The sequence below is a fragment of the Falco cherrug genome, chromosome 4 (genome assembly GCF_023634085.1).
Source record: "Falco cherrug isolate bFalChe1 chromosome 4, bFalChe1.pri, whole genome shotgun sequence".
In the NCBI taxonomy this organism is placed as follows: Eukaryota; Metazoa; Chordata; class Aves; order Falconiformes; family Falconidae; genus Falco; species Falco cherrug.
The window spans coordinates 44,994,908-45,019,543 of record NC_073700.1 but is presented as its reverse complement, the minus strand read 5'-3'; the positions used below and the strand labels follow the sequence as shown (position 1 = coordinate 45,019,543).

At 40.1% G+C, this 24,636-nt stretch overlaps 1 protein-coding gene across 6 annotated transcripts; it reads right to left on the bottom strand.

The window, feature by feature from the left end:
• Nucleotides 1–1,928: 1,928 nt before the first annotated feature.
• SUGP2 (SURP and G-patch domain containing 2) lies at nt 1,929–24,518 on the bottom strand. 6 transcript variants are annotated; one of them, XR_008731845.1, is made up of 12 exons: nt 24,417–24,518; nt 23,943–24,064; nt 21,107–22,789; nt 20,049–20,166; nt 18,841–19,349; nt 18,541–18,652; nt 17,216–17,736; nt 16,188–16,252; nt 15,372–15,508; nt 2,540–2,685; nt 2,119–2,200; nt 1,929–1,943 (listed from the first exon to the last, which is right to left on the bottom strand). XR_008731845.1 is itself a non-coding variant. In XM_055707963.1 (11 exons), exons 2-10 carry the CDS (start codon nt 24,061–24,063, stop codon nt 12,056–12,058), a joined length of 3,387 nt encoding a protein of 1,128 aa, XP_055563938.1. In that variant the 5' UTR covers nt 24,064; nt 24,417–24,518; the 3' UTR covers nt 7,340–11,864. The 6 variants fall into 6 exon arrangements, 4 of the variants coding, with proteins under 4 accessions (XP_055563939.1, XP_055563938.1, XP_055563937.1 ...); XM_055707963.1 differs by lacking the exons at nt 1,929–1,943; nt 2,119–2,200; nt 2,540–2,685 and adding exons at nt 7,340–11,864; nt 12,056–12,176; XM_055707962.1 differs by lacking the exons at nt 1,929–1,943; nt 2,119–2,200; nt 2,540–2,685 and adding exons at nt 7,340–8,965; nt 12,056–12,176.
• Nucleotides 24,519–24,636: the final 118 nt, after the last annotated feature.

Genomic DNA, 24,636 nt, shown 5'->3' with positions numbered 1-24,636 from the left:
ACAAACTGCAAAACTTTGTCAGGCAAGTCAGAAGTATTATACCCAATACTCCGGGCAAAATTGTCAATGCACTAGGAACAAAACAAAACGCACATGATTACAACTGCTTTCACGTTTCACTAAGTTATATAAAAAAGGTGTATTTCCTTCTAAACATTTTGTGATTTCTACTTATCTTCAAAAGATAAAAATCATTCTTTTCCTCACACTTTATGAACTAGCTAATAATCCCACATCTCTGGAGGAGCAGAACTGTAAGCAAGGCAGTTTTTCTAGGAACCTTTGTATGATGGAATGAGAATGCATGTATCTCTTTGCTGATTGACCTAATAATTTGTTACCAAAAAAGATAATCTAGAGGTTCTCCTTTAATTATAACAAGTAAATTCATATTTACAGCACCAGGACGTGGAACTGGCACTTCTCCCCTGTACACCATCCACTTAACAGGGGCATGTTCCAGAGTTACTGGTCCTTTGTAGCTTCCTTTGGAGAAGACTTCCTGAATATTTTCCATATTGTATGCAGAAACAGCTGATATGTCTTATCTTCCACTTAGAAGAAAAAAAACCAAACCCAAACCACAAAACAAGTTTTATTGGCTCTTATAAGGAATACTGTAAAATAACGCAATCTCCACAGTGCACACTGCTGCTATCTTTTTCGGGATTACCCAAAAGATCCCTAACACTAAAAATACTTCTCTGTTGCTGTTTTCATGATTCACTAAGAAGATAATAAAACAAAGACACTCATAAAAGATGGTATTAAATATGTTTTTTTAAAAATCAAGAACCTCTCTCAAATAAATCAAAGCAAATTAAGAGAATGAGGATCATTTGACCACCTTTCTTGTAAACAGACAACTGAGGCCAAGTATTACACGGTAATCAACGTTTTGACAAGATTCTCCTCCCGTTGGCTCCACGCTTCTGACACAGACCATTAATCCCTTTAACTCAGCTTACTGAAAAACACAATACTCTTCCTCTTTGCCTCCATTTATAATGCTTTTCAAAATGATGACTGAAAATTTAGGCAGACTTTTAGGATCGGTTACTGATGTGATTTCAGTTCTACCAGTGAATACAAAGAATAAGGCTCTTTGCCACACCCAAAGGAATACATATTCTACAAATTCCTATCCTAGGACACACTGAACCCAATCTGCCGTAACCAGAAATAAAACTCACATAAACTCCAGTGGATACAAAGTGACAGGTAAGTAGGTGGCAGCAGGTTAAGCTGCACAGTGCTGACTGTGCTGCATTCTGGTAATTCTGATGCTTTTATAAAACATGAGAATTACCTATTCACAGCTACTTTGCCACTGGTATTTTTTGACATGCAAAGTTTTGATACACTTTGTCTTGTTCTTCTTCATTAATCAGAGCATTAAGAAAAAGCTAGTTAACCCTAAAACTTGTAAGGTCTTGGACTGGAGTTGTGTTTTCATTTTCACAGAACATTATATTAGACAAACAGGCCATGACAGATACTTCTTTTGCAACAGGAGAATAATTCTGCACCTTGAAATGTCAGCTATTTCCTTTAGTGCTCTAAAGACCGGAAGAATCCAGGGCTTTGTGTGTGTAATTATATAATTTTATATTTAATTAGTTTTAATTGCCCCACCATCCGACTAGAGAAAACATAACTCTAAAAACTTGGCTTAGCAGGTTTTGGTTAGTTTTTAATTGAAGGCTTTGGCCCAGGAACCAAAAACATTTTGTTTTAGATGATAATGTTTGCTCAGTTGGATCAAGCTGTACGAAAAACAAATGTGGTCCATTAAAACATGCAGCGTAATTTATACAGTAAAATCTGTATTCAGACATAATTACCATATGATCACAAGTTGGGTGATATGCATTGGTTCCACAAACATGTAAGTTAGAGTCATTTATCTTATGGAGGAAGAGTATGTAGTTCTGGCATTTTATCTAAAATAGAAAATAAAAGTAAAATTTACATAGTGTAGTGGATTGCATCTGAAAATTTCCTGGTACCTCAGCAGCAAACAAACAAATCCAACAGACATAAATGAACTTGCTTTTACTTTGTTTATTAAAAAGAAGCTTGATACTGTAGCCATTTTCATTTTAGTAAATAACTTACAGGGGAAAACAGAAGTTCCAATCTTGTCCTTTCCTCTATGAATACATTCCAGTTGTCTTTCCTGTGTAGCAAACCAGTATTCCTAAAAGCCAAAAATACATGTAAGGTGGTATATCACAAATTTTTGCACCCCCACCCCCAAGTTATGTATAAAAAAGTCCCTAAATAATCCTAACTTTGAACCTACTGGGGTAAATAAGCATGTTTTTACATATCTCCATAACATGCAAGGCATAATAAATAACCTGAAGAGAGGTACTGCTCTGCTTAAAAAAGAAGATTCTGTGATAAAGTTTCAAGCCTTGAAATAGTAATACTTTTATACATTTAAAACCAGAACATTAAGTTCAAATTAAGAAAACCACAAGCAAAGTATCTTTTTAAAGAAGGTATGGGGAAAAAAAGAAACATTTTAATTTACCCTAGCTATTTCTCTAGAAATATTATTCAAGTCAAGAGCAAATACTGCATCTCTGCCTCCAACAAATAAAGTATTAGTTTCTTTATTCACAAGAAGAGTGGAAACATTGGATAATGATTCTTTCATAAAAGTGTTTATAATTCCAGCTGCAAAACACAGAATATAAGTTATTTTAAAAATATTTATCACTAGAATCACAGTGTTACATAATAAAAATTCCAGATTGCAAACAAATTGTAACAGAACAAAGGTAAAAGCTTGTACACATTTTCAGAACATTTTCTAAATAATACATAAGTATTTGAATAAATGCATAGGTATTCTTCTCCCAATTTATTACAGGAAACTAAACAAAGCTGTTATTATTATTTCCTATAAACCAGAACCTCCAGCTACAGCAATTACTGTTCAGGCATTCCTCACTGTCATTTGGATGAGTGCATCCGCAACATTTGAGGTGAAACAGTCCATAGCATTCTTTCTGTGCCTAATAAAAAATAAACTCCCAACACTGTGCTGTGTTTCTGCTTGTAAAATTCCTATTTTTCACTTACTTTGGTATTTTACTGTTTTTCTGTGAAGGAGTTCCCAACAGATGCTTTTGTCTCTTTTATTAATTGCAAAACAAGATAAAGGACAACCTCAGTGCTGCCCATTTTCAGAAATTCAACTAGAAATAAATTTCTCCCAGATTTTATTCCTTGCCATTAAATAACTACTGGCAGTAATTTCTTTACGGTACTTGAAAGTATCCTGCGAAGGCCCTCCAAACTAAGTTTCTGTAGTCTTCAAATGTTTTCTGAAACTTGTCAAAATCTCTTTCATTTTCCATTCAGTTAACCACTTCCAGCCATCCTAAAAATTAAAAGCAGTTTAAGTTCATTGTAATATTTGATAAGATAGGTAATATTTGGTATTCACTGTAGTATTTTTGTAAGAGTTGTACACATGCCCTTTTACAAGACTTTGTAGCTATTACCTATATTTATACTAATTAGAAGTAAGACACTATGACGGCAATTCCAAGCTATTACCAGCAAAACAAGCTTTCTGCTAGGTCTGCGATTCTCATTTGCAAGCAGTGATGTTTCAGATTTTCTGCAGGGTCACTAAGCACTATTTCACAAACAGTAAGAACAACTGGGAACATTTGCAGCAGTCAGCTATTTTAAGTATTTAAGAAACACCATAGCTAAACCCACTTTATTTACAGTAATTCACCAGGTTTTAGATATATGTTATATAAAAATAATATATATACATATTAAATCAACCATGTTAGGAAAGAAGAACTTCCATTAAGTTAATTAGAATCAGTTACTCTTACTCTTGGAATATTGGCAGTCCATCTAAATGAGCATGCCCTCCAGCCAATGCTAGAAAACTTAACAAAATTAAAGCTAGGTAGTTGTCATCTGCAATTACAGAAACCACAAAGCCAGATTCCAAATCTGCTTTCATAAAGAAGGGAATCTCTGCTCTTTCTGCACTTTCATCTGTAGGGAAAAGCCCACAGCTGAGGAAAGCATTTGCATAAGCCAAGTAAAATAGTGTTTGGGTTAGAATACTTTTAAATTACTGAATCAGGTCGGAAACTTCAGAAAACTATTGAGTAACTTGTTAGCCCCTGTACTGCAACCCAGGGTGTGAGTCTGTACAAACAGATGTTGCCCATGTGCCAAGACACTTTCTTGGCCAAGAGCACCTATACCCTAGGATGTATGATATTTGAGAACAGACTGTTTTGTTTTATACTCTTCTGTGACCAGCTCTGTTCACAGCATCTGGGACCACTGGTCCTGGCAACAACAGACACCAGGAGTTTGCAGCTATTCTGTCCCATCACATCTTTATTTCAGTGGACAAATCTTAATTCTGACCCTGGATTCCCACTGCACATTTTGCTTTAACCCATCCCCTGACGGGTGCTTTGGACTGCGCATGTGGTGCAGTGGAACAGAGGCGGCCCAGGCCTGAGGGACAGGAGGCATGCCCCTCACTCATGGCCCCAGGCTCCCCAAACGGCACCCCAACCCAGCATCACTCCCCTGAGCCCCCTCACCCCTCGGGGGGCAGCCCCCACACCCCCCCCACAGGACCCCACCAACCAACACCGCCATACCCCAGCCCGGCCACCAGCCCCACTCCCCTCAGCCCAAGCACTCTCAAAATGGTGGCGCCGCCCCAGCCCCACTCCCCTCAGCCCGCACACCCTCAAAATGGTGGCGCCTCCCTCAGCCCCAGGGTAGCACATGGTGCTGCCCACCGGGGCACGCAGGCCCTGCAGATAGGTGGAGCCACCCTGGGGCAGCAGGACAAAGACAACTCTGGTCCCGAGGGCAATGCCCCAGACTTTCCCCTGCCGGGGATGCCAGAAGCGGAGCCACGCACACCCCTGGGGGAAGGTCCATTCGGTGCCGGAGACTGGTGGGAGAGATGGGTGCTGTGAAACCCAGGTACCGATCTCCCCAGACTAGGGGCTGTGTTGAGATCTGAGGGGAAATGGGCACAAACACATTCTCCTTGTTTCATAGTAAAGTTTGTCACACCTGCTACCTGAGGGGAAACCGGTACAAAAATTCTTATTTCATAGGAAAGCCAGTCTCACCTGCTAACTGAGAGGAAATGGGTACAAAATGTCTCCTCTTTCATAGTAAAGCCCGTCTCAGTCGCTACCTGAGGGGAAATGGGTACAAAAATTCTCGTTTATAGTAAAGCCAGTCTCACTCGCTACCTGAGGGGAAATGGGTACAAAAATTCTCCTCATTTCATAGTAAAGTCTGTCACACTTGCTACGTGAGGGGAAATGGGTACAAAAATTCTCCTCATTTCATAGTAAAGTCTGTCACGCTTGCTACGTGAGGGGAAATGGGTACAAAAATTCTTGTTTCATAGTAAAACCCGTCTCACCCGCTACCTGAGGGGAAATGGGTACAAAATTTCGTTTCACAGTAAAGCCAGTCTCACTCGCTACCTGAGGGGAAATGGGTACAAAAATTCTCCTCATTTCATAGTAAAGTCCGTCACACTTGCTACGTGAGGGGAAATGGGTACAAAAATTCTCGCTTCACAGTAAGGCCCATCTCACCCACTGCCTGAGGGGAAATGGGCACAAACACATTCTCCTTGTTTATAGTAAAGTCTGTCACACCCACTACCTGAGGGGAAATGGGTACAAAAATTCTTGTTTCATAGGAAAGCCAGTCTTGCCCGCTACCTGAGGGCAAATGGGTACAAAAATTCTTGTTTCTAGAAAAGCCCATCTCACCCACTACCTGAGGGGAAATGGGTACAAAAATCCTTGTTTCACAGTAAAGCCAGTCTCACCTGCTACCTGAGGGGAAATGGATACAAAAACTATTGTTTCATAGTAAAGCCAGTCTCACCTGCTGAGGGGAAATGGTTACAAAAATTCTGCTTTATAGTAAAGCCCATCTCACCCGCTGACGGGAAATGGGCACAAACACATTCTCCTTAGTTCACAGTAAAGTCTGTCACACCCGTTACCTGAGGGGAAATGGGTACAAAAATTGTTTCATAGTAAAACCAGTCTCACCTGCTAACTAAGGGGAAATGGGTACAAAAATTCTGCTCTTTCATAGTAAAGCCCGTCTTACCCACTACCTGAGGGGAAATGGGCACAAACACATTCTCCTCGTTTATAGTAGTCTGCCACACACTCTACCTGAGGGGAAATGGGTACAAAAATTCTTGTTTCATAGGTAAGCCAGTCTTGCCTGCTACCTGAGGGCAAATGAGTACAAAAATTCTCCTCCTTCATAGTAAAGCCCGTCTCACCTGCTACCTGAGAGGAAATGGGTATAAAATTTCTTGTTTCACATTAGAGCCAGTCTCACTTGCTGAGGGGAAATGGGTACAAAAATTCTGCTTTATAGTAACGTCTGTCACACCCACTACCTAAAGGCAAATGGGTACAAAAATTGTCATTTCATAGTAAAGCCCATCTCACCTGCTACCTGAGGGGAAATGGGCACAAACCCATTCTCATATCATGGTAAAGGCCGCCTCACCCGCTACCTGTCCTAGCATTTGTCTCCTCTCTAGGTCATGGTGGCGGGACCAGCACAGGGAAGCTGCTGCCGGTGTTCGTCAGGAACGCTGGCTTTCTTGTGTCAAATGACACCCCTAAACAATGGACCATCTTTGTTGTTTATGTTTTTTGTGATTTAGGGGAAATGCATGTAAATTACACAGGCATGTGGGTGACAACTGATCTGCATCCTCTTAGGGACTTAAATTTAACAACCTGGATTGAACAGTAAAATAAACGAAGGGTTTTTCTGCTTGGTGTATGCAACAAATGGGAACTCTGCAGAACTCCCCTCCACTAACCTTCCTCCTGCTGACATCAGTAGGTAACGCACAGTAACTGGTAAGGCATCAAATAAATCCAGAAGTTACAGATTCTCTTTACATTTTTGTGTTGTGTGACCTCTTAATGGTCTCCCATTTTAGACTGTTTTTCAGAATTCTTATTTCTCATCCAGTAATAGTTCCGGTTTCTGAAATAGGTCTTGTAAACTGTTCAAAGATAGAACTTTTGTTAACCCCATGAATCAAACAGTCTACAGTGAACTTCTGCCAAAGGGGCAGCTGTTTTAAAAATTGGATTTTATTGCTTTGTGTTCACTGTTTTACTATTGCTTTATTACCTAGCGGCAGGATATGAAATACGATTTCCCCTTCAAAGCAAAGTCTTGCCTAGGAAATAATTTTCAAGGAAATTAGCACAACCTTCTAATGACATGAATTAGGCACAAAAAGCTGAAGAGAACACAGTGTGCTACCACTTTCTTAAACAGCAGTAACTTTATTGCCCACAGATAATGCAAACATTTTCCACACTTGCTGAAATTCAGCAAGTTACCTACTTAACAAGGTTCACAAAAACTATTTATTTCAGAAGTACCCTATTGTTCTTTTGAGCATATTCTCATTTAAGGTGTTTATTATTGCTCAAATCTACAGTCTGGTTGTGATTGGCCACTCAGTCGTGAGATATGCAGACTTAAAGATCATACAGGACTTTCAGGAATTTGTTTTTAATTAGAAAATACACCTGCCTATAGGATAGAAAACAATCCAAAATAACAATATTTGAATTTCTGAGTCCAGACTTTCTTTGGGCACAATACATCAGGATTAACTTTAAACCAGAACGGAGTATCAATAGAAAAAAATACTGTACATTGACTTTGAGAAATAACATCTCAGCACAGATTTAAGTGTTCACACTAAGGATGCTATAGTGTCTTCTAAAAAACCCAAAAAATAAATAGGAAAAACATCATTGGTATTACACCAAAGAAAAGTTTTGAAGGCAAAAAAAATGGAAACATCTCTATTAGTCCAACACAATTACTCCAAACAGTATATTATTGACTGTAGTTCTCTTACTCTGTTAGGGCACCTCCCCCAAAATGGGGATCTCCTCATTTCTCTCCAACGAGAGCAAATGTCCTTTCTTCTAGAACCAGGTCCTTAAGTATCGTAAATTTTTGAAGGAAAAGGAGGAAAAAGGTGTAGCCAGGGCTTGGACTTGCCTCTGTAAAACTTTTCCTAGCTGTCAATGTAAAAAGCAAGGGACAGGAGACCTGGCTGGTATCTTTCACAAACAAACACTCTCACTTTACCTCTGGATGGAAGGCAGCTGCACAAGTGTTAAATTTCAGTTTGTTGCAATTTCCCTCCTCATATCCTGTCTAAAAAAGGAATTTGAATTTAAAGGCAACAGTAAACCACACACATATGTAAAGAGAAAGTTTTGCTGTTCTAGTCAGTACACCAAGAAAATCAGAGAGACAACTAATTCCTGGGATATGGGAATAAAGGGTAAAATTCTTGCTTTCTGACTGGGGCACAACGGTTTTGACGTTCATGTGGAAAGTAACACTGTCGTGTATGGATTTAATGCACTAGAAGCCACATGAAGAAGTAACTAAGAAATGATTTAGTGGGTATTCTCAACAGAGACATTTAGCAGCACAGAAACAGAGGGACCTTCCTTCCCTCACACACTATAAAATCCTGCTTTACACTAATATAACACTGCGTAATCTCAATTCCACTTGTTAGTGCCATAATGATGCATATCTCTTACAAATGGCCAAATTCACAAGCAAAACATTTAAACCAGAAATTGTTTAGTTCTACATTTATTGCAGATATTAAAAGATTAACAATGCTAACATGTTTACTTACACTAAAAAGAAATGTCAGTTATCCAATAACATAAACATCTTATTGTTACTAGCTTAGCACTACTGCCAATTTGCACGGAACAGAAACTAGCAAATTGCTCTACAAGATTAATGGCAAAAAACAACCAAAAGACAGTAGACACACCACTGAAGTTAGTTAAAATGTTCACTGAAGCTTGCAGTCTTCATGGAAGAGAGCCTGGAACTAAAATAACAGAAAAGAAGCTAGTAAACTTTAAACAAGGCAATGTATCTGCATAACAAATGTTTCACATGTACAAGTATTTAAAATTTTCAAATCAGAGCTGCCTGCAAAAGCAGGTCAAAATAAAAGGAAATTCCTTTTGCAAAAGGAGTGTAAGGTCATCTCTTGGTAAAACAAGATAAAAGTGGCAAATGGTTACCCACTTGAGAGCAACACTGGAATCTCAGCACCAGTACTGCTCTGCTGATATCTTGTCCAAAATTAAAGTTTGGCACAAGAAAGACAGACCATACTACAGTCATCCAGGGTAGCAGATTAAGATTTTCCCAATGTTCACCTTTATTCTCAAGACAGCATTATACTCCAAATTGAATTGCACTCAGGAAGGACGGTACCATTTTCCAATCTGGGTACCAACAATTCTCCCAGATCAGGCGAGCAGGTGTTTAGCAAATGCACCCCGAATGGTACTAGGCCCAAAAAACTCCGGTTAAATCAGAGCAGCACAGAATGCTGATCTGGGTCCGAGAGAGTGGATTTCAACCTAGTGTGAAACTCCACTTCGCCTTGTGCCTTTCTGCAAATAGTGTATCATATGATCAAGAATCCTTGCAAAATGTAAATGTGAAAGAAGAGGTGAACTAGAAGTTTGCAGGGAAATAAAAATGGTGAACAGCAGCTTCATCACTGAAACTAAAAGAAAAGCTACACCCTTTTGAGTGGGTCTGAGAAATACATGAGAGGCCAACAGTATTGGTTCCAGAGTGCCATTCTAAACCAGACTGGGATTGATAGATCTCCTTTTCAAAAGGCTTGAGGTTTCACACTGTGTAACTGCTAATTAGGCACAGGAAAGAAAGAGGGGCAGCGAAGAATACACTCAAATAGGAACTTAACAGGTAAGCATACACTGCCACGCACTGTAATTGATGATCTTTCAAGTAGCCTGTGGTCCAAAATGTTTAAGGATTTTAAGCATCTCCAAGTAAAGCCTATGAGAAATGTCTGGGCTATCAGATGTCCTTAATCAAGTCTGACAACCAGATAAACTTGTTTGTCTATAGCCTTCATGCTTCAACTTCTTGTAATGTAAAGGTGAAGACACATGTGATGTTCATGGAAAAACAGAACTACCGGTGTATTTTTCTATACCTGCCATCGTGGTTTTATTTGGTGATTATGTGCTTCAAGGCAAGTAAAACACAAAATCACAAAAAAGTGATCAGAAAATTACACCACGACATGATTTTGTTTCTTACAGTTTCAAAGACCCATACAGTAAAGAAAAAAAATTGCATTCATAAACTAAAACTGATCGTTACAAGCAAGGAAAAGTTTGTTGCTATAGAATGAAAATGAAGACACTCCCTTTCAACCAGCAGGGTTTTTAATGGAGAAAGAATATAATTTTGTTCTTTAAACAGCAGGCACAGGCAAGTTGATAACTGAAGAACACACTTTCTTGCATAATTGTCAGTTAGGAACTTGAGATGCTGCCACGTTACTGTGGGGTGCTATTAGTGGTGTACTACAAGCTCTTTGCTCTACAAAGAAGCATGGTGCAGGATGGAAACATCAGCAAGACAGCACTCACTGCTAGTAAGCAGAACATGCGTCAGCTCAAGATCAGCTCTTTAAAAAGAACTTCAGTGAAGCAGGTTTTGGTACTGTAACATTCAAGTGAAGACTTCTGACTAGTTTTAGAAAGATAATGATGGAGAATGAGTACACTAAAAAGTGTGATATTAAATTCTGTCACTTTCGGTAACCCAATCACAGATCCCTTATTAACGTGCAAGTCAGAAAAAGATGAATGTTTATTTGTGGTAACACTACTAAATCTTTCATGTCTTCAGAGCTGCTTCACCAAGCAGTTAGGCAATGCTTTTTGTTGAAGTACAGTAGATGAATCCAGTCTTCTCTTTCATTAAGTTCTGGAATAGTCCCTTAAAAGTACAAGCTTTTTGTCTTGTTTCTTGGGATTTTTCAATAAAAGACCTTCTGCAAAGCAAGTATTTAATAGAAACAGAAATGACTCTCTAAACTGATGGTCTTATAAAACTGATGATCCACTTCCAGATGACTTCTGAATATCTGACTTCCAAGTGTTTTCTTCAGTATTTTCTGCAGACACATGAATTGCACCTGGTCATGGCTTGAACTTCATTGAGAAGAAAAGAAATTACTCAAGAATTTGTTGGAGAAGAGCTGCAAATTTGTGTAAAAACAAAAAGTACACTTAAAAGTATGTACTACTTGTTCATTACAATGAAAAACCTTAGCAGCCGAGGTTTTCAAGGAAGAGTTTAGTGTTCTCAGACTTGGATGAACTCAGTTATTCATCCTACACTTAAAAGTTTAGAATCCTATACAAAATAAGCATGCAGGCAGTGACTCTTCATCAAATTGGCATGTGGAGGAAAGGAAACTGCTTTATGCAGACTCCAGAAGTAGATCAGAAGATCAGCCCATCAACAACATGTAGTATAATAAAAATCTGGACTGCCTTGCAAGAAGATCTGAATTTGAGAAGATTCTTGGTTTCAGAAAGGATCAGAGCCAAACCAGGCTAGTCACGTTTTTCATGTTGCTTATTCCGTTTTTGGGTAAGCCATCTCATCACAAACCAGGCAAACTTGGCCAAAAAGAGAGGTAAACAGGCACTTCCGAGAACAAAATCAGTTGTTTCTTCCTCAGAAGATGACATCCAAGTTGTTAGCTTGCACAATTAAATACAAGACTAACTTTAATCTTGGAAAATGTTTTAATACATTAGTATTCAAGTCCACTACTATAGAACAAAATGTTCTTCATACTGGCATACTCTGCCGAAGATCTTTCACACAGCAGCCTTTGCATATCCGTGCACTTTCTAGCGAGCGAGTCTCTTATGTCAAACCTAGAAAGTAAGATTGGGGGTAATTCAGCAGTTCAGAGCAGTTCAACGTAGGTCTGGATTTTCATGAAATGTTAAGAAGCCAGATATACTCATGGAAACAGTACTATTTTCTTGGTAAAGGAAGACTTAAAAAGCCCTGGTATTTTAATGTTTGCAGGAATTCATAAACCAGACGTGTCCATTGCACATACCTATTTACTTGCTCTTTTCTGCCTGTACATTTGTATCATTCTTTGACGGAAAACATCAAATGCATCTTCTTTATTTTCTTCCCCTGCAACACCCAAGCCCTCCCCTGCAGAGGTAGCACCCCTAGGGAGTAAAATGAATAGTTAGAACACTCTGTTTCTGTTACATTTGACAATGTGCAGAAGAGATCTAAACAATAGCTTCCAACATAGACACAATTCAAGTGGAAAGGAATTCTGCTGCTTTTGGGGGAGAAGGGGAGCAGAGGCTTGGTATCTGGCATACCAGATCAACTATAAAACAATTCCCACCTCCCATTACACATGCAAATACCCACCAGAAGAAAATGCTCCTGTGATATTAAGGGAGCAGTGAAGATACAGTCATCTGACAGATAAAATTCTTACATGAACTTTAACCACTTCATTCATGGCAGATAGGATCCTCTGTCAAAAGATGGCAAAAACTGCCTCATTTCTTAAATTTCAAAAATGACAGAAGCCAGAAACTTCAAGGAATGAGTAGGAAACACCATGTAACTCTGGATAAAAGATAAAATTTTTACCAAGGGAACACAATGCTGCTTGATTAAAACTAGCACCCAAAGCAAGCTGAAGTCTGTAGGACACACACTATAGACAAAACCTGGAGCTTCTGCCCCTCCAAGAAAAATGAGTCATTAACTCATCTCTTCATCCAGACAAGCCAATAGAAGCAGACAGGCCTCAACAATATCAAAACAACTTTCTGGCCTGGAAGTAGATGGAGAGGATGACCCACAAGAATGCAGAGACATAAATAATTACAAACCATCTCTTTCTCCAGGCTATGTGCATAGAACATAGACACTACAAAGCTAAGAGTAATGAAACTTCTGCCACAGGAATGATCCTCTGTGCCAGTTTTATCCTCCAGGTCAGTTACATTAGTATTATCTAGTAAAGATTTCATTACATGAAGTACAAAATTTTTTTAGATTGCACCACATACTGAAATTGGGATTGCTATGCTATCAGGGTGAAATTTGAGGACCTAGAGTACAACAAAGAAAAATTATTCTTATCCAATTTCTGTAATGATAGGTCCACTTAAGCCAAGTAGCTTGTTGTGCAACTCTGAAATAACATTCACAGACTCTAAAAAGCAAATTCAACTTTACAGTCCACAGCAGAAATGGTGCTGTTTTCCAAAGACCTCCCAAACCTTTGCTTTTTTCCATCTTTTATAGTATGACCTGTTTGAAGCACACTCTCTTCACTTGCTGTTTTCATTACACAACAGTATGTTTTTTCTATTTACACCATAGTTTCTCTTCTAGATTACTTTCAGAATAAAAAACCCAATCAAAGACATGAGATTACTCAGAGGAGGGTCTGTCCCATACAACGTTCTGCCTTTGAGTGTGGGCTAGGTTTTTTGGTTTTTTTAAGCACTTTTTGAACGGTAAAATTGGTCAGACTCATAGCTGTGACAAATTAGTTCTCAAGACAGAGAACAGCTCAGAAGACTAACATGAATCTCCATTTAAAATTTCTGGACCCATCATTTCCATGAGTTGTCACCATGCGATTCACGTATTTTTTACAGTAACATAAATAAAAATCTCAAACCTGCAAATATGACTTGCTCTCACGCCAAAGACAAGTTTTAAGCTTTCCTAACAAAAAAGGGTCTCAAGTTTCTTTGTGTAACAACTGATGTGCCTGAATACATCAGTTTTCACCATCAGCGTTAGATAATGATGAAGGTATGCTCTACACTGGAACTGGAGTGTCTCCAATTATTAATCCATCCCCTTTTGCTCAGAGAATGAGATTAGACAGCATGTGGACTTTTAAACAAGTCATCAATAGAAGAGTTGGTAGTTTTCAAAAGGGGAGGAAGGAGTAGAGGCTACAGATTACTAAAAAAAAACCCCTGCAGTATCAAAGCAAATAACAAGAGAAAGCAAAATGTTAAATTGCACTGGTTTCAGCCTGAGATTGTTGCAAAGTATTGTCCAAAGAACAACTTTGATGGGAAAGTAAAGAAGTGCACACTGTGAAAATAATAATGGAGTTCTCTCTACATTACAGAAAAGGTCAACAAGTTTTTGTAAGAGGTACAGAAAGCAGTTCTTCACTACTCTTTGCAGGTGTCTTTACAAGAGTGACACAGCAATGGACTCAAGCTGAAAAAACTATATTACCACATATTAAAAATGCAGTTATTTGGCCAGAAACTATAGAATGTGGCAGGCCAAGTGTCAGATCAGATATAATTAAATAGCTCATGATCAGCTGTGCAGTGAAAGTTGTGCCAGGAGCTACAGAAACCAAAAAATTACTCATATATTTGGTCTCAGTAAGTTTTGGGGTTAAGAAACAAGATTCTAATGTAAGAGAGCTACAGGTGAGGTAAGTTGCTTTCTCATCCATTTGCTGCTAAGAAGGAAATACAGAAAATACAGTGATGGCCACTGGATCACAGGGAGCACTAACAAAAAAAGAAAGCAAACAACCAGAAGTATCCCACCAACTAAAATGACCAGTACTGTCCGAGACTTGAAGAGAACAAAGAAATCCCTGGAAAAAGAAGACTGTTAAACCACAGACTACAAGTGTGGACTAGAAAGCTTGTTATATGGGTTCAGAGACGAATAAATGGTTTCTGCCTCCTTATGCAGCCAGGGAGTTGAAGGAGGTAGTATCCAGTCTCTGTGCTGGCAGCAGTGGACACCGGATACAGCAACTTTAAAATACAAAATGAAGATTCAAAACCAAAACTATATTTTAAAGGAAAAAACACACTTACCTTCTGGCAGATGCACTTACCTCTTTCAGTATGCAATGGAATGAATCACATAATTAAGAGTGAAAATAAATTTGTTGCCTAAACCTAGGATACTGTGTACGGCATTCTCAAAGTCTATTTATATATTATGTACCTGGTGTGGTAGCAAGGAGATTCCCAGGATAATACTATGTGTTAGGTTTTTTTAAACCTAAATACACCAAACAACAAAAACCACCTCCTGAAGAACAGGGGCACCCATATATCTTTATATATATTTATATCTACACCATTCACGCTGCAGCCTTCAGTGATGTCAAACTGGATGGCAAGAAACAGCCACCTTCCACAGCAGACTGCCCAGCTTGGCCAGAAAAATGCGTGAAGTCTCCACGCTCAATTCTGCTGAGGCCAGAGACCAACGTCAAGACGGAAACAAAACATGGAACTAGCCACATCTAGGTGGGTCAGATAAACACAGTGACTATTAGAATCCCAGCCTTTGCCACAGCTGTCAAATTTCTGTAGTGTGTTCCCATTACATACACTTTTACAGGCTCTCTGATTCCTTTTCCTCGTGTACCAAGGCCATGTCCTTCTTGCCAGCCCATCTTCTGAAGCATCTGGAAACCCACATTCCTGTTTGTCAGTTTCTTGTGTGAAAATTCTAAATCTTTTGGTTTCTATGGTGAGGAAAAAACAGGAAAACAAAGGGGTTTTTTGTTATACAGGGAGATCATGTATTAAAAATCACTCAACCCCACGCACCACCCCCCAGCTAAGTGTGTTTGAATTTCTGGATACACAGAAATATCTTCTAAGCAGCACTTCATTAGCAACACAGAAAAAGTCTATCAAAGACTAAATACCTGACTTGTCAGGTTTTTTTTTTTAAAAAAGTATGTATTTCAGGTTCTAAAACTGTTTAACTACATTATCACAATAGCAAAAAGTACACCTTCATATTTTATAAGGCAGTTATGGTTTTTAATAACAAATATTGAATGATTTGATGACTGAATCCCTATTATAAATACAGAAGCAGTCTGTAACATCGTAGCAATTTTGGACAATTACAACATATTTTCCAGACACTGATTTCTTTATTATTATTTTAAAATAGAATACAAGATTAACACACAACTTTTCAACAGTGCTCCAATCACAAAATGTTTAATTTTGACACAGGTAGTTAAAAGACAACAGGAGCCACAGCTCTCCTCAGATTTAGCCCAGTCTTTTTCAGGATCAGACTCTTCAGGTCTTAATTGGATTTTATGACAATGACACATTTTCAGAGGCTGTCTCTTGTAAAGAAAGCTGATTCTCAGAATGCAATAGCAAACCAGAAGAGTTATTTACCTTCTTCTTCTTTGTAACTGGGCAACCACGAGGCCTATCATAAGCAATTCTGACAGGTTCATGCACTGCAAGTCAAATCAAAGACAAAATTCAGCTGTAAAGAAAAACAATTTTAATACAGAACGCCAAAAGCACATCTCAAGTGGGACTTTCAACTCAATGCCTTGGCCTAAAATCAGAAGCAACAACAAAAGATCAGAATAAAATAAAATAAAAAAAAAACCCCAAACGGTAAGACTTTTTTTTCCCCCTCCACCACAGAAAAGGTAATTACTACATGCATGTGTTTAGTTTTGGACATATCATACCAGCAACACACTGATGGGTGGTATAGTGTAAGGACTTCAGATTTTTCATTTCCCTGAGCTTCTGTAACACTCTGATACAAAATTCCGACTGGACTTAAATGAGGTTATTGTATATCATTTTTTTGTGATATTGTATATCACAAATTACAACCTTCACCAATAAAAATCATTATGCAGAGAAAAGACATTTGTTAAAGTAGCTGCAGAGAACATATAATCAGTTTTAAGCTACTTCTCTCTCAATTCTTAGAACATCATGACCTACTGCTGCTGTAGCCATACTGACAGGCCAATCCAAAGTCTAAATATATTTAGTCAAACACTCCAAATATATTCAGTGCTATACTTAAGTCTGTTAAACCTTCCATACACTGATAAAATAAACCCCACAACAACTACTACCATGAGTTTTTTAAGCAGCAGAGAGGGTAACATTCACATATACTTAGAGAATATCTGAGGAATGATGTTTGATGCAAGAAAATAGTTCAGGAATGATGTTTGATGCAAACTTTGCTATTGCACTGCAGTGCAAAGACCGTTACACAATTTACTCAGATTCTCCTTTGTCAGTTGAATGAACCCTTAAAGAGAATATTTTGTTCATTTTTATATTAAAAATTTTAATTCTTTTAGTCAGTAAGTCAGTAACAAAGTACATAAAAATCAGGAATTCTGTACTTACTGACACCTACAAAATATCTTTGAAGTAACACTCACCTTTTGGTTCTTCTATGAGGCAAATCCTTTTAGATGCAGGAATCATACCAACTTTCAGAGACTTGCTGCTGATTCGTTTGCGAGGAAACAGGGCACCAGGAGCAGGAGTTGATGCCTGTGTCGACAGATTTGGTATACCACCATCAGATGAGGTGGCTAGCTGCATTTCACCTGTTGAAATTTCCTCTCCTGTTTTGGAAATCATTTCTTCAGCTAGGTTTTCCACACTTCTACCTGCTGACATGTCATCCTCTTCTCCCTCCTCTGCTTGCTCCATTTCCATTTCTTCCAAAGGCTGGGAGATATCCTCCTCAAACTCGGCTTCCTCCTCATTATCTTCTTCCTCCTCTTCTTCTTCATCCTCTTCCTCTTCTGAAATATCCAAATTTCTCTCTTCAGGTTTAGCACTTTCCCCAGTATCAGTTGCTTCTGACACAGCACTGAAGTTAATAGATGGACATAACTCATAGACTTTCATTCGGTAAAATTTGAAAGCAGAACTGTTACGATCCTGTAGAAACCTGAGCAAAAATTACAGTGAAAGTAACATCAGAATTTATTTTTTTTTTTAGCTAGATTAGAAATAAATCTCTTTATTAATTTTAGAATGGTCATTCCAGGTGTTTTTGTAAAACTGCAGGATTTCCTGACAACATGTACTAGGAACACCAATCATTCTCAATTCTTACAGACTGCTTTTTACAACACAGTTTGAGAAGTCCTGATAAAGGATTCAGTACAATTATCTTCATTATATAGATGGAGAAACTAAGAACCTAGCTCTGGATGACCCAGAAGCAAACAGCAGACCCCAGAAGAGAATTTCGGGTCTTCCAAATTTGAGTCATGCAGTTTATGTGGAAATAGGTGTATTGATTCTGAGAGACAGAAGAGAGAACAGAGCTCCATTTTTGTTGGCACAGTATGACTAAAAGAGAAAAACCTGCTAATTTACACTGGAGCACTTAAAAAACCAACAAGATTGCAAATAGTTTGGCAGAACACTGTTTCAAGATGCAAGCTGATTACTTAGGATATGAAAAAAACAAAAAACCACCACGTATATCACCACCATATATATCAGTGCATGTATGCATTTGGGAGAAGTGTCTTTCTTTCTTGGGTATTTCAGATATTCACCATTAATGGAGGTGCTGAGCAGGACAACAGGCAGTATTGCTCAAAATCCTCTGTTCCTAAACACATTGAATAAAAGCATACATCTCAACAAACAATAAAAGGAAATACCTCCTTAGTAACTGTTTAGATGTATTTTGATTTTTCTTATCGGCCCATGTACAGAGATAAATGTGTGGGTTACTCACCAAAGGTCTGGGTTATCTGCACTGTTGTCTATGCTGAACTGCTCAATTTCTGGTCCTACCTGAGCAACAAACTTGGCAAGCTTCTCAGCAGTTTCCATTGTTTTAGCATCCACTGCAAGAAACAGAATGCTCGTCATCTACAGCTTCATACAAAATCTGCATTGCTGGAAGGTCAATACAGCTAAGAACTATCTTCTTTAGCAAAATAAATGATTTTTAAAATTTCCAGCAGAACATTCTATACAGTTCTTTTCTCATGTAATTTGCAATTGAAAAATCTAATGATGGATCTTCACTTACCGTCAGGAAACTGAGAGGACAATGGTGGGAAAAGTTCAGGCGGTGCTAATAAATCCTCGGAATCTGCCCTTTCTTCTGCTGGCAGAGAGACCTCTGAACTGGTAGCACATTGTGAGGATGAGGCTGTATCGAGGGAAGAGTTCTTCTCAGACAGGCTGGTTTCCGATACAGAAGGCTTTGACTGGACTGAACCTTGAAGATGCTTGTCTTGGTGCTTCAGCGCTGTACCAGCTGAAAGCACAGTCTGTGTCCCTATGGTTGCTCTCCTCACCCTCCTTCCTCGAATACCATGCTGTGTGAGAATTCCAAGCCTTTTTCTTTTAAATAGCCTTCTCTTAATACTTGCGACTTTCCTGGCATACAACATGGCCCTGACTGATTCTGTTGCAGATTCTTCTAGTGTTCTGCCCTCACCACCCGCTTCCTTTCCAGATGATGTCCGCCTTTGCATCTCTGATAACTTCAGTCTGTAATACTTGTATTCTAGACTATCTTCATCAGACAAGAACCTAAATAAAACCATATAAATAAAATGAAAGCCTAAGCTGAAAGCACCAACTAATCTCAAATTCTCAGATCAGAAACTCGGTAGCAATCGATCCTTTTTTCCAGGGGTATACATAAGTTGCTACATTAATGTTAGCCTGCACACGTTCTTCTCAGAATAACAGCCATCTCCACTTCTAAAGCAGTAAGTATGCCAAGCAAATAAATGATGGAGGGTTTTGACATAAATCATTTGTCTAGTAATTAATAAGCTACGCTGCAATTCACATGTGAGGACATACTGTCATATTAAAAGATCATTATGTTTGGAAGTGTCTCAGCTTTCCTTTTCCAACATTATTCCTAGAACGCAAGTTCCCTAAATCTGTTAACTTACTCTATGTTTATATCAACTACATGTGCTTACTATTTTCATCTCGTAAATGTAAATTGCTTTTAAGGTCTTGTATTTGGATTGACATAGAGTCATTATTGACAGATCAAAAGGAATGCGACCTATTAGACAAAAGAGAAGCAACAGGACGATTTCCAGGGATATCAGGAAGTATAATTAGCTTAGGAAACGTTTTCATAAAGTATGATTAAATATACAGTAGGCTTTGCTCTTACACCCATTGAATGAAATACTGAATTTAATTAAACCTATTCCAAATAACTTAATCAGAGAGTAGTGTTACAACATACTGTTCAAACACACCTACCAATATTCAGGACAGTTCTTTTGAGCATTTCTCTCTTTGGCAGACAAGGTTCCTGAAACAATGCTATTCACTAGCTGTTCAATTGTCTCTACGACTTTTCGATCAGCTCGCTGTGGGGCTGTAGGAAGAAACAAAAAGCAGTCATTGTATTATCCTCATCAACGGAGTATCAGTATGTTGCCTTTTTTATTCTTTGACACACTGACATTTGCAATTTTTCAACATATTAATACAAAATAGGCTGCACTTAATACTACAATAAATTAAGGAAACTTCAGAAACTCTGTTTTCTCAACTCAGCTTACATTCCAGAACAGTTTATAACAAGAAGCACCATGGTTTAAAAAACTTTGCCATCCTGGGCAAGTTAAGCCATCCTTTAAAAGGCAATTCCTTATTGCACCAAAAGGATTTTGTGCAAAGTAAGTCTGCTTGAACACTGCTCTGAAGGGGCGAGTTCCAAATTATTAGCTGTTCAGTGTCAGTGCTGCAAGACCGCCCTGCAAAAGTATCTGAGGTTCAAGCAGGAAACACCTGAGCAGTACAGTAATGAGTAAGAATGCTTTAGAGGGTGAACTAGATGGCCTAATACAGTGGAGGAGACAGTATTCCTATGGATGGTAGTATATAAACAACTTGAAAGAAATATGCCTGCAATCTGATATAAGTGCTAATGGTAACATCTCCAACTTTGCTTATATGCAAATACTTACTCTGTGATGTAGCCAGTTACAGCTGTGGTGCTGGCCTCCCTACCTCGAAGTTGTGAAGCCGGAGGGTAGGGCAGCTGACGCAGCCAAGGGCACAAGGTGAAAATCCTAGTTTTAAAGCATAAGCACGTGCAGGAGAGGGGAGGAAGGAGACATGCTTTCATCCACAAAACTGAAAGCGATTGCTACAACAGATATATTTACTACCTGCCTCAGCACTGCTAGGGGTTTACATGGAATTCCCAGAGTTAGGAATTCCTGACCTAATGAAACCATAAAAATGAAGACAAAACACTAGCAACAACTAAAGAAAGTATATACTGCAAAGTGCCTTACAAGTTCACTCACTTTTAACTTTTGTGTCAGGAGAGGGTTTTTTAAGCTGTGCTGTGGACTCTGGCTCAGTTTTTTTCATCTGAATTGGATATCCACTCTTCTCCAACCAAGCCTTCAAGTTTTCAATGTACTCTCTTCCAAACAAAGTTGAATCATCAAAGTTTGGGAACAGTGTTGGTGCTGGAGCCATTTCCTGGAGCCCTACAGCTTCAAGTATTTTCTCTTGCCTGAAAACAGATGCTAGAGCAAAGGTCTGACCCAGAAGAGCTAAGGACTTACGACACAGAGAAACAGTGGTCTCAAAAGCACTTGCCATTTCTCTTGGATTACCAAACCCACTTGTCTTAATGCTCAACTCATACGCATTGCAGGCCATAAGTAGCGGTGTAACACCTTTCAGTAGGCGGTCTTGTAGCCTCATTATGTATTTATCAAAAGGTTTTATTATTTCAAAGAAGCAGTTCTTTGTTTTCACAGCACCTTTGTCCAATAGCATATTTAAAAACTCATTGTCCACTTTGGGAGTTTTCAGAGCAGCATGTTGTAAACTCTTGATAGTAAAGAAACAATAATCTCTGTGTTCTGGCTTTAAGGAGCATTTGAACGAAGCAAGCATTTTTGCACACGTTTCTGTCTCTAGCTCGAAGAGAGCTCCGAAGAGCCGGGAAAATTCTGCATCGTTTTTTATTGCATGAAACCCAGCCCATTTTATAATTTCTATTCCAAATGTTGAAAAAATGTCTGATTTATCCACAAGGTCAAAACTGAGATTTCTGAAAACATGCGCGGGCTTTGGGAGCCTGAGGATAGGTCTCTGGGTTGTTATAGTTGGCCTCTGATTAGGTCGCGGAGGCAACTTTTGATTAGGGCGCTGGACAGTCACTGGCCTCTGGTTTGGTCGTTCAGCAGCTTCTGGCATTTGATCAGGTTGCATCGCTGGCTTCTGATCAAGGCTCGGTTGCAGTTTTTTAGTGTTCCATTTCTTTAGGGGAGTTTTGATCTCTCCTTTGAATACTTTAGTTTTAACGGCACCCCTTGTAATACGCTTTCCTCGCAGAGCTCTTCCCCTGCCAATGCTGCCCCTCCGTATTGGGGGTCGGAACTCACTGTCAGCTTGAATTCCAAAGTCTACATCATACTCCTGATTTTCCATGTTGCCATATTCATCTTCCATGAGTCCCGGTGATCTAAAATCACCTAAAATATCTGAAGAACTAAAATCAGTTTCATGTGGTCCAGTGGATTCCCAAGAGTCAGGAGGGCCATAGTCCTGGTCATGAGAAGCCAGGGCCCCATACTCCCGGTCATGGGAAGCTGGGCGTCCGTATTCCCGATCATGGGAGGCTGGGCGCCCATACTCCCTATCACGAGATGCTGGGCGCCCATACTCCCGATTATGTGAAGCAGGACGCCCATACTCCCGATCATGAGAAGCTGGATGCCCATACTCCCGGTCACGAGATGCTGGACGACCAAATTCCCGGTCACGAGACGCTGGGCGGCCGTACTGTTCATGGTAGTAGTTATCTTTCCTTATGAGAGGACTAGTAGATCTATAAGAAGGTCCTGGATAGTCATCTCTAGGGTCTTCAGTCCAGTCATCATGTGGATGGTGCTGGGCGTTGTCATGAGTGTATCTTCCATCATCATGAAAACTGTCTTCATATCTTGGTCTTGGGATTGGCCTTGAATGAGCTGCAATGATAAAAACATAAATACACCGAGGGATTGCAAGCGGTATTAAAAAAATTTTTAATAAACACATTTAGATACCTACAGGAGTCAACATATCATAACTTCTGAAGAACAGTACACATCTCTAATTTTAGGATATTCCCATTTGCTTTCTTACATACATTGAATAATTCATAATAAGTAAAAAGCAACAAATTATTAGCAATGCCTAAACCGACGTTACAAAAAAATTTATTAAAACTAACTCACTAAAGCTGAAACACCAGTTCCACTATAAACCCCATTTTATACTTGCTCACAACCTTCTCAGTCTAGGAAGACGCTAATGCTGTGCAAGTAATGCTTCCATTCAGATTTCTTGGATGCAAAAATATGGAAAGCATGCACTTTCTGTTTCCACACTGAATGGTGGAATTCCACAGTTGAACAGAAGACTGTATTTTCTGCAAACTCATACACAATTATCTAAGACAACGTTAAAGTCAGAGATACCAGAATTGCCTGCCAAGTATCCAAGATTCCCTATTCCCTAATTCCAGTTGTCAAATTCAGGAAGTACAGAATAGTTGAACAAATTAAGTACTTAAATAAATGATTTCTCCGGAGCTTATACAACATTAAAAAAACAGAAGAGACCCCATTTTAAAACTCTCAATTTCCTATGAATGTAATCCAAGTTATTTTTCTAGGCATTTTATATACCCAATATAGAAGATAAAAGAATTTGCAATCATGTTTTGTATATGTGCACCAAATTAAAGTCCTGCCTTCAGCTTTTCCTTCGAAACTAACACAAAATACAAAGCCTTCAGATGCACTCCTACACTTATTTAACTTATCAGGTATCAACAGAATTCCACCCTGCAGCGGTGCCTCTGGAGAGCTCCCTGAAATGGGACCCACTCCCCAGCGCAGCCTCAACAAAATTCCTTTGTCTGAAATTTGGGTTTTTTGCCTGGAATTTGCATTCCACATTGGAACAGCATCAGTCATACCAAGCTATTAGACTCTTCAATAAAAATGGACGTGGAAAAACACCGGCACAAGTCCACGTTTGTGGCAAACCCCGGGAAATGGAAGGCACGGAACGTGACAGAGCTGTCACCAGAAGGGCTAGTTTAACCCGCGGCACACCGCGCCCGGGTTTCCTTACCTTTGAAATGATGGATGGTGTCCTCTATAGCATCGCTGCGGTCCATGCGGTACCTCTTCACTTTGTCCTGCACCACAGCATCGAACGTCTCCCGTGTGATCCGCCGGGAGGCCATTTTCATCCTGTAGCACAACAGCACAATGCGGTCCCTGCCCGGAGCACGGCCGCCGGGGAGCGGCCCCCCGCTGCCGACACCTTCCCGGCCCCGGAGCCCCACCGGGGCTCGGCCCGGGCGGATCGCCGTGAGTGCGAGGCGGCGGTCAGCTCCCCCCTGTCCCGCGCCCGGCGGCCCGGCCTGAGGCGAGCGGCAGCGTGAGGGGCAGCCGCGCCCGCTGGCGCCCCCCGCCCCTCACCGGCCGCCCCCCGGCAGCCCGCCGCCCCCCGCTGCCACAGCCGCAGGCACCCACCGGCAGGAGGCGACGCCCCTGGCCCGCCCCGCGGCCCGCCCCCGCCGCGAGCCGGCCCTGCCCTCACCGAGGCGGCGCCCCCCGCCCCGGTCCCGCAGCCTCCCCGCCACACGGGAATCTCCCAGCAGCCCCCGCGGGACGCGGCTCGCCCCGCCCCCCAGCGCCGCGCCTGCGCACCGCGGGGGCTGCCGCCACGCACGCGCGGCCTCCCCAGCCCCCAGAGGCGGGCGGTGTCGGGGCAGCGCTGCCGTGACGGCTCGGTACTCACGGGGAGGGCGCGGGCCCCA

What these genes read in the sequence shown, in the direction of transcription:
- SUGP2 (XM_055707963.1), bottom strand. Translation starts at nt 24,063, where the DNA reads ATGAAAATGGCCTCCCGGCGGATCACACGGGAGACGTTCGATGCTGTG. An exon ending in TCCTGACACAAAAGTTAAAA is followed by an intron (nt 20,167 to 21,106) that starts GTGAGTGAACTT and finishes TTCTTCCTACAG; the next exon opens with CCCCACAGCGAGCTGATCGA. An exon ending in AAGAACTGTCCTGAATATTG is followed by an intron (nt 19,350 to 20,048) that starts GTAGGTGTGTTT and finishes GGTTTTATTTAG; the next exon opens with GTTCTTGTCTGATGAAGATA.